The sequence below is a fragment of the Chiloscyllium plagiosum genome, chromosome 3, assembly GCF_004010195.1.
Source record: "Chiloscyllium plagiosum isolate BGI_BamShark_2017 chromosome 3, ASM401019v2, whole genome shotgun sequence".
NCBI classification, from domain to species: domain Eukaryota; kingdom Metazoa; phylum Chordata; class Chondrichthyes; order Orectolobiformes; family Hemiscylliidae; genus Chiloscyllium; species Chiloscyllium plagiosum.
In genome coordinates this window covers 98,052,393-98,067,670 of record NC_057712.1, presented here as the reverse complement: position 1 = coordinate 98,067,670, position 15,278 = coordinate 98,052,393, and the positions used below count along the sequence as shown (strand labels likewise).

Genomic DNA, 15,278 nt, shown 5'->3' with positions numbered 1-15,278 from the left:
ATGAGGGGCATGGATAGGGTAAATAGACAAGGTCTTTTCCCTGGGGTGGTGGAATCCAGAACTAGAGGGGCAGAGGTTTAGGGTGAGAGGGGAAAGATATAAAAGAGACCTAAGGGGCAGCTTTTTCACACAGAGGGTGGTATGTGTGTGGAATGAGCTGCCAGAGGATGTGGTGGAGGCTGGTACAATTGCAACATTTAAGAGGCATTTGGATGGGTGTATGAATAGGAAGGGTTTGGAGGGATATGGGCCGGGTGCTGGCAGGTGGGACTAGATTGGGTTGGGATATCTGGTCGGCGTGGACAGTTGGAGCGAAGGGTCTGTTTCCATGCTGTACATCTCTATGACTCTATGTTTACACAGGTGAGTGGTGTGCCCGTCGCTTGCTTCCAGTTCTATAGGTAAAAGTAAAGTTACCAGTCCCACTGTGTCATTAGAGAGAGAGAGAGAGAGAGAGAGAGAGAGAGAGAGAGACAACTGATGGTCAATTTGACCCAAGGATCACTATATCTCAGGCGAGGTTGAAAAAAGGGGATCTTCATGGTGATCTCAGCCAGTTTGGGAACTACCATATCACTACCATCCATCCAACTGAGCTAACCAACTCCCAGTTCTATAAGCCCTCAATGCAAGTTTTTGCCAGGAGCTTAAAGTTACCCAGTCTAGCAAAATTCAACATGGAAGCTAGGAGACCAATTCAGTTTCAGGCCTATGTTTGAAAAGCAATCTAATTGTATTTTATATAATCCTGGTTTGATTGAAATGAAGTTGCGCAATGATTAGCCTGTAAATGGGAAAACAATTGACACTATAATGCAAATGGTTAACAGATTTTCCTAATAACATTAGTAATTTTTAAATTGTGATGCTGTAACTTTTTTGCAAAAAATTATACTTTGTGTTATGCAGTAATTTAATTTTTGTGGACAATGCCTATTTCAGTTGCAGTAAATTGGATGATAGCATTTTCCAAAGAAAAAAGGCCATTTTTTTCATAAGCCATCTTTCATTCCTGGGACTGAAGTTTATCTCCAATGAATCCTCTCCAGTAGTTAGTAAATTACTTCCTGCCATCATGTGGCCAAATGAGTCAGAAGATTACATTTATATTGTCAGTTTGCTCTGAAAGGTTTTGAATGAGGTAAGAGTTTTTTTTTCACTGGTGCCTCTGTTAGACCCTTTGATAGTAGAGACATGGAGCTTATTCTAACAGTATGTGGTATTGTTTCATGCGTTTTTGTTCTTTACATCTGGATGTTGCTGACAGTGCACTGTCTGAGGCTCGTAACATTGCAGCATCATATCAGATCCTTTTTAACAATCAGGAGCCGTTCAGAGTACCTAACTCCTCAAAATCTAGAAAGAAATGATGCCATAAAACATTATGTCCACAGCAAATGTGTACTGAGATTGAGCGAAGATGAATCATCAGAGATAGTTGATGGAATCAGGAATGTACTGTCCATTCTTACTGTAATGCTTTTTTAAAAAATATTCATTTGTGGGATGTGGACAGCGCTGGTTATTGGTATTTATGGCTCATCCTTTAGTTGCCCTTGAGAAGGTGGTGGTGAGCAGCCTTCTTGAATCGCTGCAGTCCACTTGCTGTGGGTTGACCCACAATGCCATTGGCGAGGGAACACCGGGTTTGGACGCAGCAACAGTGAAAGAGCAGTGATATATTTCCAAGTCAGGATGGAAAGTGGCTTGGAGAGGAACTTGACAATGGTGGTGTTCCCATATATTTGCTGCCCTTGTCCTTTTAGATGGAAGTGGTCGTGGGTTTGGAATGTGCTGTTTGAAGATCTTTGGTGATTTCTGCATTGCATCTTGTACACACTACTGCTACTGAGCATCAGTAATGGAGCATGTGAATGGTTGTGGATGCAGTGCCAATCAAGCGGGCTGCTTTGTCCTGGATGGTGTCATGCTTCGAGTGTTGTTGGGGCTGCACTCATCCAGTATTCTATCACACTCCTGACTCGTCCCTTGCAAATGGTGGACAGGCTTTGTGAGTCAGGAGGTAAAAACAATGACTGCAGATGCTGGAAACCAGATTCTGGATCAGTGGTGCTGGAAGAGCACAGCAATTCAGGCAGCATCCGAGGACAGGCAAAATCGACGTTTCGGGCAAAAGCCCTTCATCAGGAATAAAAAAGATGAAGGGCTTTTGCCCGAAACGTCGATTTTGCCTGTCCTCGGATACTGCCTGAATTGCTGTGCTCTTCCAGCACCATTGATCCAGAATTTGTGAGTCAGGAGGTGACTTACTCACCACAGTGTTCCTTGCCTCTGATCTGCTCTAATAGCCATTGTTCTGTGCTCAATGATAACCCCCAGGATGTTGATAGTGGGGGATTCAGTGATGGTAACACTATTGAATATCAAGGGGAGATAGTTAATTTGTCTCCTCATGGTGATGGTCATAGCCTGGCATTGATGTGGTGCGAATGTTACATGTCACATTCGCCTGGGTATTGTCCTAATCTTGTTGCGTTTGAACATGGTCTGCTATTGAAAACTCTAATGAGGGAGTAGCTCTATGGTCCTCTAGGACCAAGCCTGGATATTGTCCTAATCTTGTTGCGTTTGAACATGGTCTGCTATTGAAAACTCTAATGAGGGAGTAGCTCTATGGTCCTCTAGGACTATGGAACTTTACCTGCACCTATGAAGCTCCCATCAGGTTAGGCACAGCTATCTGGCAGTGACTGAGAAGCATGGCCTCCTGATTCTCTGGTATAACATAAAGGCAATTAAGATGCTCATCCATTTGTTGCAGAATACCTGCACAAAAACTCAAAACAAGAGTGTGGCATTGTCACTGAATTTCAAGGTGACTGGGATTATTAATGATTATGAATGAGCAGTTTGCTGTACACAGAATAAAGTTATAGAGTCATAGTGAAGCACGTTTGAACTGCCCAGCAAGCTACCATAATCAGCGCTGTGAAAATGGTCAAATCATCTGTTTTCAAGGCGGTTATTTGTGAAATAACTGTTGGTCTAGAAATGAGGGATAATATCCCTGCTCCACTTCAAAATAATGAAGTGGATCTTTTACATCCAACTGAGAGAGGAAATGAGGGACTGGATTTTGTTGGGCTAGTGGGGGAAGCAGTGCTGGATGCCCAGTGGAACCAAGTGTCCTTCAGATATTTAAGTGACTGCTGTGGAGTCTCTTTGTGATTGAGACGCTGGTGAATTAGACATTGATAACTCTTTGGCACTGCCAGTGGGAGCAGTGGCTGCAGGTGGCACTGTACTCAGCACAGGCCCAGGAACATTGTGAAGCACCAAAGCAAAGTGGGTGAGGGGAGGGTGGAAGTTTAAGAGCTGGTAGTGGGGTGGTGGTGTTCACAGGAGAGCGGGGATTTGGTATCATAGGCAAGGAGAGGTGTGTAGCTTGTGTGAGTGTCAGGACTGGAGGGCATAACCTCAGAATAAAACATAGGCTATTTAATACAAACGAAGAGGAATTTCTACTTTCGGAAGGTGGTGAATCTGTGGAATTGTTTTATTGTCGGGGTCTGTCAGGACTGGGCCATTCAATATATTCAAGGCTGAGATAGACCGATTTGGGAATGAAGGGTTATGGGGAAAATGCAGGAAAATAGAGTTGAGGATTATCACATCAGCCGTCATCTCATTGAATGGCAGAACAGATTCAATGGGCTGAATGGGTTACTATTGTTCCTGTATTGTATGGCTCTTGGCACTTCCCCCATTCCTGATACTGGGACCCATTTAGGCATGGTGCTGACTGTATTGTGACCACTTAAAAACTAATTGTGTTTTTTTTCCCAAATCTCCAGAGCTCCAGAGCTTTTGTTTAAACCAGAGGTGATCGGAAGAGATCACTATGGAATTCATGAGAGTCTTCTCCGCGCCATTATTCTCTGTGATGTGGACCTGAGACAAACCTTTGTTGGAAATATTGTTCTCTCAGGTAAATTTCCTGGCCAACTGCTTCAAAATAAATTGGAACTGAAATTGTATATCCTAATATGGCAGTGGATGGGTTTTTTTTGTTATAACTTTTCAACAGCTTGTAGTATCAATGGCTTTACCAGCCTGGTGAGCAAAGTGAAGAGCAATACCGTTTTATGGATAGTCTGAAAGTGAGCTTGATTGACACCTAAGTTGAAATGTCACCCTGCTCCACTGAATATCATTGTCATGTTCAAAGATTTAATGACCATCTTAATGTATTTGGGAAAAGAATCCCCTGATAGAGCTGGCGGTTTGTGAAAACATTCCATTAAAAGGTAGCAAAGTGGTTACGGAAGTCATTTTTCCTGAGATACTAACTGATTCATTAACACATAGAAGTGATTGAAAAATCCCTCATTCTGTGGTGGAATACTTATTATTCCACAACAAAAGCAAAATACTGCACATGCCAAAATGTATCACTTCATATTTTGCTGTATTAAGTTGCCATACTTCTGCCACTTATTTAGCCATTCTATTAGCTATTTAAATCCAAATATGGAATATTGACAAGCTTAGCTTTACTAAGGAGGGGTGGCTCAGTGGTTAGCACTCCTGCCTCACAGCGTCAGGGTCCCAGGTTCGATTCCACCCTCTGGCAACTGCATGGAGTTTGCACATTCTCCCTGTGTCTGCATGGTTTTCCTCCACTGCTCTGGTTTCCTCCCACAGTCCAAAGGTGTGCAGGTTAGTGGACTGGTCAATTGCCCATAGTGTCCAGGGATGTGCTGGCTAAGAGGATTAACTATGGGAAATGCAGGGTTACAGAGGTTGGGAGTGGGTGGGTCAGGGTTGGATGCTCTTCGGAGGGTCACTGTGGACTCAATGAGTTGAATGGTAGTGATTGTATGATTTAATGATAACTCATTGTGAAATGTGGTTACAGTTGAAGGAATAGGTGAAATCAATTGAATAACTGGACAACCCAAAAGAAGAGTGCTTTCAAGAGTATTTTCTTCACTCTTGTCTGATTGCTTCATAAAATCTTCATCCATACCTCTCATTTTAGAAGACTCATAACCTTCAGTATGTGTTCAGTTGTTTTTCTGGTGTCGGTAAAAGTAGTATTTTGTTGTAAAAGTACAATTAAAAGAAGTTTTCCAGGCTTTTTTCCACCATTGGGATATGAAGTTACTGTTTTTCCAATAAGTAACTATTCCAAGATTCAGAAACATTCCAGGTTCCTTGCTTGGGTGGCTGACTGATTCCAGTCATGACCTCAGCCAGTGTTTCCCAAATTGTTTCAGGAAAGTGAAAGTTACTTGAGTTAGGGTTAGGGTTAAACGATGCTTAAAATGGAATTGCTGTTGCTATAAAAATTGCATTTTAATTATGTTTACTTTCTTAAAGGAGGAAACACACTGCTGACTGGATTAGGAGCAAGAGTACAAAAAGAAATCTCTTCCATGTTGCCCCTGGACCTGTCTAAGTATGTACACATTTCAAGCCCAGCAAACCGGGACTTCACAGTGTGGAGTGGGGGTGCTGCCCTGGCAAGTTCATCTGTCATTGACCATGCCTGGATCAGCCGAGAAGACTATTATGAATTTGGTCCAAAAATTGTTCATAGGAAGTGCTTTTAAATTACACTCCTGGATAAAGTTTTTTAAAACTTTATTTTATTAATCATAAATGCAGTAATGATGTAACCCCAGTGTTAATTGAAAGCAATATTCCCAAATAAGGCCTATACTTCTTTATAGCAGGGACTTTTCTATTTTAACTTCTGGTCAGTTATGTTATGACCAGAACAATAATTTTTTACCTAGTCCTTCTTTGCAAGGGGTAATATAAATGTTGATGTTCCAATGCCTGAAGCTTACTGTTGGATGTTTGTTACTGGAAGTTCTATTCCCACTATATATTGCAGATAGAGGGAAAAAAATGCTGCATCCTAACAATACTGTACATTTAAGCACTCGCCTCAGTAGGAGGATGTGGTTATAATGTTGATCCTTCAATTTGTTAATTTTGTATTTGTGGATGGGGGCAAAGGAACAGGGGAAGCTGCTAAATTTGGAACTGTTGACGTTATCTGTGTTAAGTGAAGAGATGGAAGCAGAGGAAAATTAAATATGTTAAACAAATTTGGACTGCCATCCAAAAGGAGATGAGTTGCTGGAACATTAAATTGCAAGCTACTCATCTGACTCATTGTAAGGGCAAAGGAGAGACTTGCTATTAACTGAACTAAATATCTTCAAGAATTTTGAAGGAATATTTAGTGAATAAAAAGAAATGCATCTTTTGAGCATTCTGTTTCTACATTGAAAGGAAATTGAGCTGTTATGAGTAGTAAACAATTTTTGTTTACTTGAATACATAGTGTTGTCTATTAAAACTTGTCCCAGATTTTAAGTATGACAAACAATTTTGAAATATTTTCTGCCCTAATTATGTATCATTGTCAGAGATACAGTTACTGGTTAACTTAGGAGTATTGAGAAAGTGCCATGAATTCAGTTCTGTGCAAAAGACTGGTTCTCTCTTCGAGGCCAGTCATATGTAAAAACATTTTTTTAAAAAAAAATCAGTTTAACGTTTAAAACAAAAGATATTTTATTGATTTTTAAGATCAGGAATAATAGGTCCTTTTCTGGGAGATTCACTTCATGAAATGTTTTATTTCTTATAAATTGCCCTGAAACTTTGTACTGTAATTCTTTGTAATGTTGCGTTAAGCTAATAGCTGCTTCTAAGAGAAACATGCCTTAGAGGATTTTAGGAATGTGTTTTTATGTGCCATTGACATGATGAAATTCATACTCCTTTGGAAAGAATTACTAAAAGATAATGTGAATGTTGCAATGATCATAATTTTGGGGAACTGCTTTTTATTACAATTCTTGTTCCAACATTTCAATTTTGTTTGCTTTTACATCAGTATTGCCGTTAAAACCTGTTAAATGTGAATCAGATTTGCCAAGAGACCTACTTGAAACAGAACCGCTGAGTCACAGGATTGTTTGGAATAGGTTTACATTTTCTTAAATTCCAGTCGACATGGTTGATACCATTTGCTATTGTCAGTGAGGTAACGCTAAAGAAAATGCAATGAATGGGAACCAGTTCTCTGCCAGTCACATCCATCTGTTTATATTTTTAAATGCAATAGTTAATGTGTTGTTTTTATCAAACCATGTCTGACACAAAGGAGGCAAAGTTGGATTATTTTGACAATTGGCTTAAATTATTTTAGTCATTTTTAGTGCAGAGCCTGAACAGAGCAACATCAAGAACATAAAGTCATGAGAAATAAGAGTATACCATTTTACCCCTCAAGGCCATTTGAAGATCATGTCCCCCTCATGGCAGCTCCCCATAGCTGTCAACCCCTTGATATTTCAAAAATGTGTCTACTTCCCCTCTAAATACTTTCAGTGATCTAGCCTCCATAACTTTCTGGGGTGCAGAGATCCAGGTATTCATACCCTCTGAGAGAAGAAACTCCTTCACGTCTCAGTTTTTAATGAGTGTTTCCATATTCTGTAACTATGACTCCCTAGTTCCAGATTCCTCCACTCTCAGAAACCACTTCTATCCTCCATGTCAATCTCCCTTAGAATCTTGCATGTTTCATTAAGATCATCCCCCTCCTTTTAAGTGCTAATGAATAAAGACCTAATTTACTATGCTGTTCTTGATAAGTCAACCCCTTTCTCACAGGAATCAGCCCAGTGAACCTCTTTTGAACAGTTTCCAATTCCAGTATTTCCTTTCTTAAATACAGGGCCCACAACTGTATGCAGTCCTCAGGAGGAGCAAATTACTGCAAATGCTGGAATCTCTGCTGAAACCAAAAAATGCTAGGGATCACAGCGGGTTACGCAGCACCCATGGAGACAGAGCAAGCTAACATTGAGTCCAGATGACTCTTCATCAGAGCTGACGTGAAACATGAAGAGTCATTTAGACTTGAAAAGTTGGCTTGCTTTCTCTCCATGGATACTGCCTAACCTGCTGTGATCTCCTGCATTTTTTGGCTTCAGCACAGTCCTCTGGATACAGTCACACCAACACCCTGTACAGTTGTAACAAGACTTTCCTGTTCTTTAAGCTCCAACCATATATCAATACAGGCCATAATTCCATTCACTACATCCGCATGCTTTTTGCATATTATGCACAAAACAGCCACTCTGCACTTTTTTTGGGAAGCGCTCTCCATTTAATTAATAGTATACCTTTTGATTCTTCTTACCCAAGTGCAAGTCTTCACACTTTGTAAAGCTTTTCGTCTTACACTCAGCAGGACAATGACACAAAAAACAAATTTTGAAGATCACAACCATTTACGCTATGGGAGAAAAGATGCTGATTAGTTGGCAAACCGGGTCAACTTACCAACCACTCAACATCTTCTGCAGCTTGAATTGTTGAGACTGTTTGAAATTTAGCCTTTTCGTGCTTGTCCCAATGAGTGCAAGTAAAAGCTTTGAAAACGTGTCACTCTTTTCAGCAATGTTTAAATTTTTCCTGTTCGGTTAACCATGCTGATGTGCTCCGATATCTGGCAGAAGCATTGCCCATCAGTATTGATATGAACCAGTCCAATCATTTTAATTACTTATTTTCCTGGGAATCAGGAACAAGGAACTGCTATAAAATAAAGCATTGAATCCCTCAACTGTTTTATTTCAACCTGCTTTTAGCTGTGACTTTCATTTTTCATTCTTATCTGCATACATGGCTTAAGCAATTTGATGAGATGCTGAATAGATTGTTATTAAAGGATCATGCATAAGAGTCATGTCGGGACATTGGGTCACAAGGGTAAAGGAGGAATAGGCAGTCTGATAAAAGGAGAAATACAAACAAGTTTAAAAAAATTGGTAACTATAAACGTAGCCAGAGGAATGATGTATGTAAAGACATTTTACTTGTTCAGGAGCAAAGTACTGGAGATGATCTTCTGTAATATATACTGCCATTGTAAGTCAGTATATTCTTCAACTTGCCATAAGAAAAGTCACTAAAGGTCCACTGGTATTTATTATAAATGCACACATGGGTGTGATCTGCAGAGAAGAATAACTATCATTAATATCTCTCATTTGTAGAAATCAACATCCTTTTCCATTTGTGTTTATCACAATTTCATAAGTCACAGTATTGTTGATGGCTTTACTACTTGACCTAATGTATTGTTTCATTATGTTGCATTGTTTGTACAAAATTGTGTTGCTTGTGAGAAAAGCATAATTAGCAGAACCTTTGTATGTTTTGTCCTTTTAAAACTGTAAAATATTAGACTGTACAATAATCTGAAATAAGACTGAAATATTGTACAATGCATAAGTTTATCTTTCGTTCTAAATAAAAGTATTTTTAAATTAAACATCGCTTTTGATGATACCTGTGTGGACTCCTTGTTGCAATATCCATGTTTAACTGGGAAATGTTTATAAAGTTTCCTTAAAATATTACCCCTTCCATTAAGATAAACTCAGGAAAACAATGATTAAATCTTTTTTTGTTGGAGATGGCCATTGCCTAACACTTAAATGGGGAGTAACATTCATTCCACACATCAGTCCAAGTCTTACTGGACACCATCAGCTTCAGTATCTGAGGAGTCATAATGGTGTTGAATAATGTGCCATCATCAGCAAATGTTCCCACTTACGAACTTTATGATGGTCATCAAAGAAACAACTGAAGATAGTTGAGCCTTCACACAACTAAGATCCAAAGATGTACAGGTTAGGTGAATTGGCCATGCCAAATTGCCTATAATGTTCAGGGATGTGTACGTTAGGTGCATTAGTTGGGGTAAATGTAGACTAATTGGGATTGGATTTGGGTGTGATACTCTTTGGAAGGTCGATGTGGACTTGTTGGGTCGAAGAGCCTATTTCCACACTGTAGTAATTCTATTCTATTCCTTGTGTATTCCCTTAAGAAACCCTGTAGAGATGTCTGAGTCTGAGATGATTGGCTTCCATCAAATATAACCATTTTGCTTTGTGGGCTATGAATCCAACAACTGAAGAATTTTACCCTTGATTCTCATTAATTCAAGATTGTTGATGACATACTTGGTAAAATTCTGCCTCAATATCAACAGCAGTCACTCTCACTTGATCCACCAACACTGCAAAAAGGTCAGCAGTGGTCGTGATGGAACACAAAATGAGAATCTGAGGGCAGATTATTTCTACGTAAGTGTCGCTTAGTAGCACTGTCAATAGCATATTCCATCACTTTGATCATTGAGAGTAGACTGGTCAGCTGTTAATTGGATGGGATGGATTTGTTCTGCTTTTTGAGAACAGGACATACCTAAAGATTTCAGGGGAGATCAAGATGGATCCACTTATGTGGCACATGTAGGTGAAGACTGTCTCAAGACTGCAGCATGTTCTTTACACTAATGTACTGGCCTCATCAATAAGGATGGGGATATTTGTGGAGCATCCTCTTCCAGTGTTTAGTTGTCCACCCTCATTCATGATTGGTTGTGGCAAGGATGCAGACCTGATTTTTGGATCACTTTCTATTGCATCTGCTTCTGCTGTTTTACATAAAATTATATCTAGTAGCTTCACCAGGTAGGCACTTTTAGGTATGCCTGGTGCTGCTCCTGGCATTCTGACCTGTCTCCTCATTGGACACATTGATCTCTTTCCTTGCTGATAGTTGTAAAGGATGTACTATACCAGGCATCACATCTACTTCATTTACCACTGATACTCAGTAACAGCAGCATGTACCATCTACTAGATGCAATCCAAATATTGACCAAGGCTCTTTATTCTTGGTCCCAACCAAGGCAACTGATAAATGGGAACATCATCATTTGCAAGTTCCCTCCAAGCCACTCACCATCCTGACTTTACTGTATAAGACTGTTCTTTCACTGTCACTGGGTCAAATCCTGGAATTCCCTCCCCAATAGCATTGTGGGTCTAACCACAGCAGTTCAAAGAAGTAGCTCACAACCACCACTTCGAGGGCATTTAAGGATGAGCAATAAATGCTGCCCCCCCGCCCCCCAGTAACGCCCATTTCACACAAATGAACGAAAGGTAGCACTTCTGTGGCCAACTCTGTTTGGCTAGAAAAATTGAGCATCTAATTCAGTGCACTCTGTAAACTAGCTTCACTTCAGCAGCTAGGCAGGTCTGTCGGCTCCAAAAAGTCTCCTGTTGACTGACCCATCTGCAACCCTTTTTATTTGAACTGCAAGTTAGATTGTTCACATCTTCCGTTAAGTCAGGCATGAAAACTATGCGCTCTAGAGTATTTCTTTCAATTGACCATCTCTGAAAAAGAGCAAGCAAACTGTAGGCTAATTTCTTTTTTTGTTGTTGCTATCAGGTGGCTAACTATTGTGGACACTTCACCACTGGCTCTGACTGGAGACCTATCCAGTAAGTGTATATTCGCCGCTGCTCAGAGCCAAGCACAGCCAAAGCTGAAACCAAAAAAGAAAATGCTGGAAAATCTCAGCAAGTCTGGCAGCATCTGTAAGGAGAGAGAAGAGCTGACGTTTCGAGTCTAACTGACCCTTTGTCAAAGCTGGTCGGAGAGAAGAGCAGTACTTCTTCAGGATAGGCATTCGTGGAAGAGAGGTGGCAGTGGGTTAAACACTGGACAAAAGCAAATTACTGTGAATGCTGGAATGTGAGCTGAGAGCAACATCTTTCAGAGAAGGTCCCACGTGCGTAAGAACGTCAGGAGATTGACGTCAACCAATCAGGACGGTCGGTTGATGTCTGTTTCCAGGGTAACGGGATCGTTACATGAAACAACAGAAAGAGGGAAACGAAGAGGAGTCAAATCCCCCCGGGAAAGGAGCAGGAACTGGGAACATTGTCAACTGAATGTGACTGTTTGTAAAGCAGGTTGTGACCTGACCTGAGCAAACTGCTACCTACAGTTAATGTGTGTCCTTTTGATGTTTCCATTATCCAAACCTTCACATGTCTTTTTTTCTTGTTTGAAACCTGCAGAATGGCTTACACTCAGGCCGAATGTGTGATTAAGAATATCATTCGGGAAATAGCCCAGGAGTGCGCTGATAGAGGACACTCTATTTCTGAGACTCTTGTAGCGTTCATGGTGAGTGCAGTGAGATTGTAAATCCGATGAGTTATTATTAGCGTTTTACTCAAGTTAATATATTCTTCGTTGCAGCAACGGTTACTTACTGTTTGGGACAACAGCATTGAAAAACAAAGTTAAACTTCATAATGCGAAAGAAAATGTAACTGTGCTATTGCAAACCGGGTGCAGAGCGTCACAGTGCATACTCAGACGGTGCGTAAAACACATCAACTTTCAAACTGGTTATAGCTATGAAGAGCACAGCCAGGTGGTGGCGCCGGCGATCCCAGTCTGTGTCGATCAGTGTTGCCGGCGTGGGAGGTTGTGTGCTGGCCTCTGGCGCCCTTATTACCTTCCCATTGATTTAGGACAAGCAGTACAGATCACAGTACTGTATAAATACCTCAACTGAAAGGAGTGCAGCTTGCAAAATCTTGCTGTGTAGTCCGGCTTACTGCATCACCAGAAACACCCAGAGCTGAACTAAATTATGCATAGTGTCCCAATTTGGTGTCTAAAATGTCTACTTTTCAAAAATGGCATCAGATAATACATTAATATATAAGCCAAAATAATAAAGGTATTTGTTCAAATGCCCCCGCCTTTTTAGAGAAAACAATTGTATACACCATAACTTGCAGATTACTTATATATAGTCTATAAAGAATATTCTCTTGCATGAACAAACATCTGCTTGTTCTGTCAACTCTTCCAATTTCAACTGTTCCTACATATCCATTTCACACATAATGTTCAGTTCTTCTAACCATATGCACTTGACTTGTTCTTGGCTGTTGGTGTGGTGTCTCCTCGTTTCTAGAGTGACATTATCTTTCTGAGTAATGCTGTCGCCATGCCGTGTTGTTGCTGTGGTATTTGTTGCTGTTAATCTGTTGCATTTGGCAGGAGATATTTGACCTTTTTTTTGGAAATGTATTTATTAGCAAATGTTTTTAACTTTACAAACATATAAAATTATTGAAAAATACAATCAATAACAAATATCAGTATAATAAAAAGAAAACAAAACACAAATTACAATACAACTACTGTCTATTAACTACTAACCTACCCTATAATTCAAAACAAACCCTAACACGGTGGAAAGCAACACCAATAAATAAGTAAATAACTAATAAAAAAAGAAAGAAGAGGGAAAAAAAACACAGAATACAGAACAGCTATGCTCAGCGCAAAGCTCCCAAACAAAGGAATGGGAGCATTGTATATGTACCCATATTAACTCAGGAGACCCCCCCTCCAGGGCTTGGCAAACCTAACCATCCTGGTTAAACAAACACCCTAGTTACGACAGCTGACAAATCTATATCCAAATAACTCAAGTAGGACTGCCATGTCTTATAAAAATTGTCTGTTGTGTGGTGCACCATGTTTGTAAAAAAGAGTCCAAGGGAATGTGCTCCATCATTAATTTCTGCCATCCCAGCAAGCCTGGCGGGTTCTCAGACACTCAGTTCATCAGAATATTCTTCCGTGCACAGTGTGCAAGAATATTAAATAGTTTCTTCCCATGCCCATCTAAAGATGGTAAATTAGGTAGACCTAAGAGGAGAGATATCGGGTCTGCTTTGACTTCAGTCCTCAATACCCTCCTTATCTCTCCTGCCACGTGCTCCAATAAACACGGAGCCTGTGGCATGTCCAGACGCAATGGGTAAGAGTACCTTCACTTCTTTTACATTTGAGGAACACTGAAGATGCCCCTTTTTTAAACTTCACCAGACGGTCCGGTGTCAGATGAGCCCTGTGCAGAACTTTTAACTGTATGGCACATGTCGTGTTACAGATTGAGATCTCTTGAGCATTCTCCCATATGTTCTCCCATGTTTCAGAAGAGATCTCCACTCCCAGCTCTTGCTCCCAGACCTCACATAGCCGGTTAATATTCTGCCAGACCCTGCCACCCAGCAGGCGATAGAGGGCACTAACCGAAAGGGTGCTTGTGGAATGTAGCAACATCCTCTCTGTATTAGGCTTATAGGGCTTAGTGAGAAGCATAGTCTTCTTCTGGATGAAATCCATAACCTGATAAAAACAGAAAAGGTCTCTGCTGGGCAACACATATTTGCGGCTCAGTTGCTCAAAAGACATCATAACCTCCCCCTCAAACAGGTCTGCCAAACTAGAAACTCCTCTCGCTGCCCCTAATTTGAACCCTGAGTCCATCATTCCTGGTCGAAGCCCTGGCATGCCAACTATAGGTGTAAGTGGCAAACTCTTGGATAACAACCCTCACTCTGATGCATCGCCCACCATGCCTTGACTGTACTAATGACAATGGGGTTCCGGCCATGGTCCATAACTGTCCTCATCTTATCCATGAACAACAGGTTAATAAGAGGGCACTTTGCATGGGAGGCCTTGATATCCAGCCATATTGAGTTTGGATCGTTACCCACCCAACCGCAGGGAACTCAATTGATACCTTCTGATGTCTGGGACATCAACTCCCCCACCACCTCCTTGAGATAACTGCAATTGAGTAAGTTTGATGAGGGGCCGCCCACGATGCCAGACAAAGGAACCAAACCACCCCATAAGCTTCCGCAGCACTGGCCTGGGAAACATTATAGGGAGCATACGCATGGTAGAAAGCAAACGAGGAAGAACATCCATCTTAATGAGAGATATTCCACCCAGCCATGAAATCGGAAGAGCCTCCTATCTCTGGAGATCTCACCTAATATTGTCGAGCAAATGAGCAAAGTTAGTCCGAAATAACAGATCAAACTTGGGGGTAATAAAAATGCCTAGGTACTGGAACCCTGCCCGTGACCACTTAAAAGGGAACTTAGAGCCACCTTCAACTTCTGGCACATCCTTAAGGTTCCCAAAGGCATAGCCTCCGATTTTGCAAACTTAATTTTATATCCTGAAATAGCCCCAAATGATTTGATACATTGTATCAAATGGGGTACGGAGGTGATTCGGTTTGATAAAAACAGAAGGACATCATCTGCGTACAATGTAATCTTGTGTGCCCTCAATCACACTTCCGGAGCGGTTATGTGGACGTTCTGACGAATAGCCTCTGCCAGCGGCTCTATCACCAACGTAAACAACAACGGTGAGAGGGGGAAGCTTTGCCGACTACCCCTACCAATTGTAAAATTCCCAGACTTCACCAGTTGGTGATGACCGCAGCCAGAGGGTGGCAATATGAAACCTCCACCCACCTAGCAAAGACTCCACCCAACCCAAACTGTTCTAAGACA

At 41.0% G+C, this 15,278-nt stretch overlaps 2 protein-coding genes across 6 annotated transcripts in view; both read left to right on the top strand.

The window, feature by feature from the left end:
• Positions 1 to 6,510, top strand: part of si:ch211-241j12.3 (uncharacterized protein LOC566552 homolog) — a 110,836-nt gene extending 104,326 nt beyond the window's left edge. For all 5 annotated transcript variants that reach the window (XM_043686929.1, XM_043686930.1, XM_043686928.1 and 2 more), the window contains 2 exons: positions 3,816 to 3,949; positions 5,344 to 6,510. In XM_043686929.1, the coding sequence (XP_043542864.1) occupies positions 3,816 to 3,949; positions 5,344 to 5,576 (367 nt within the window). In that variant the 3' untranslated portion in view covers positions 5,577 to 6,510. The remainder of the gene's footprint in view (positions 1 to 3,815; positions 3,950 to 5,343) is intronic.
• A 5,203-nt stretch (positions 6,511 to 11,713) lies between these two features.
• The window catches only part of cfap206 (cilia and flagella associated protein 206), a 55,599-nt gene continuing 52,034 nt past the window's right edge, over positions 11,714 to 15,278 (top strand). Inside the window, exons 1-2 of the mRNA XM_043686925.1 lie at positions 11,714 to 11,840; positions 11,949 to 12,057. Coding sequence (XP_043542860.1) covers positions 11,950 to 12,057 — 108 coding nt within the window. The 5' untranslated portion in view covers positions 11,714 to 11,840; position 11,949. The remainder of the gene's footprint in view (positions 11,841 to 11,948; positions 12,058 to 15,278) is intronic.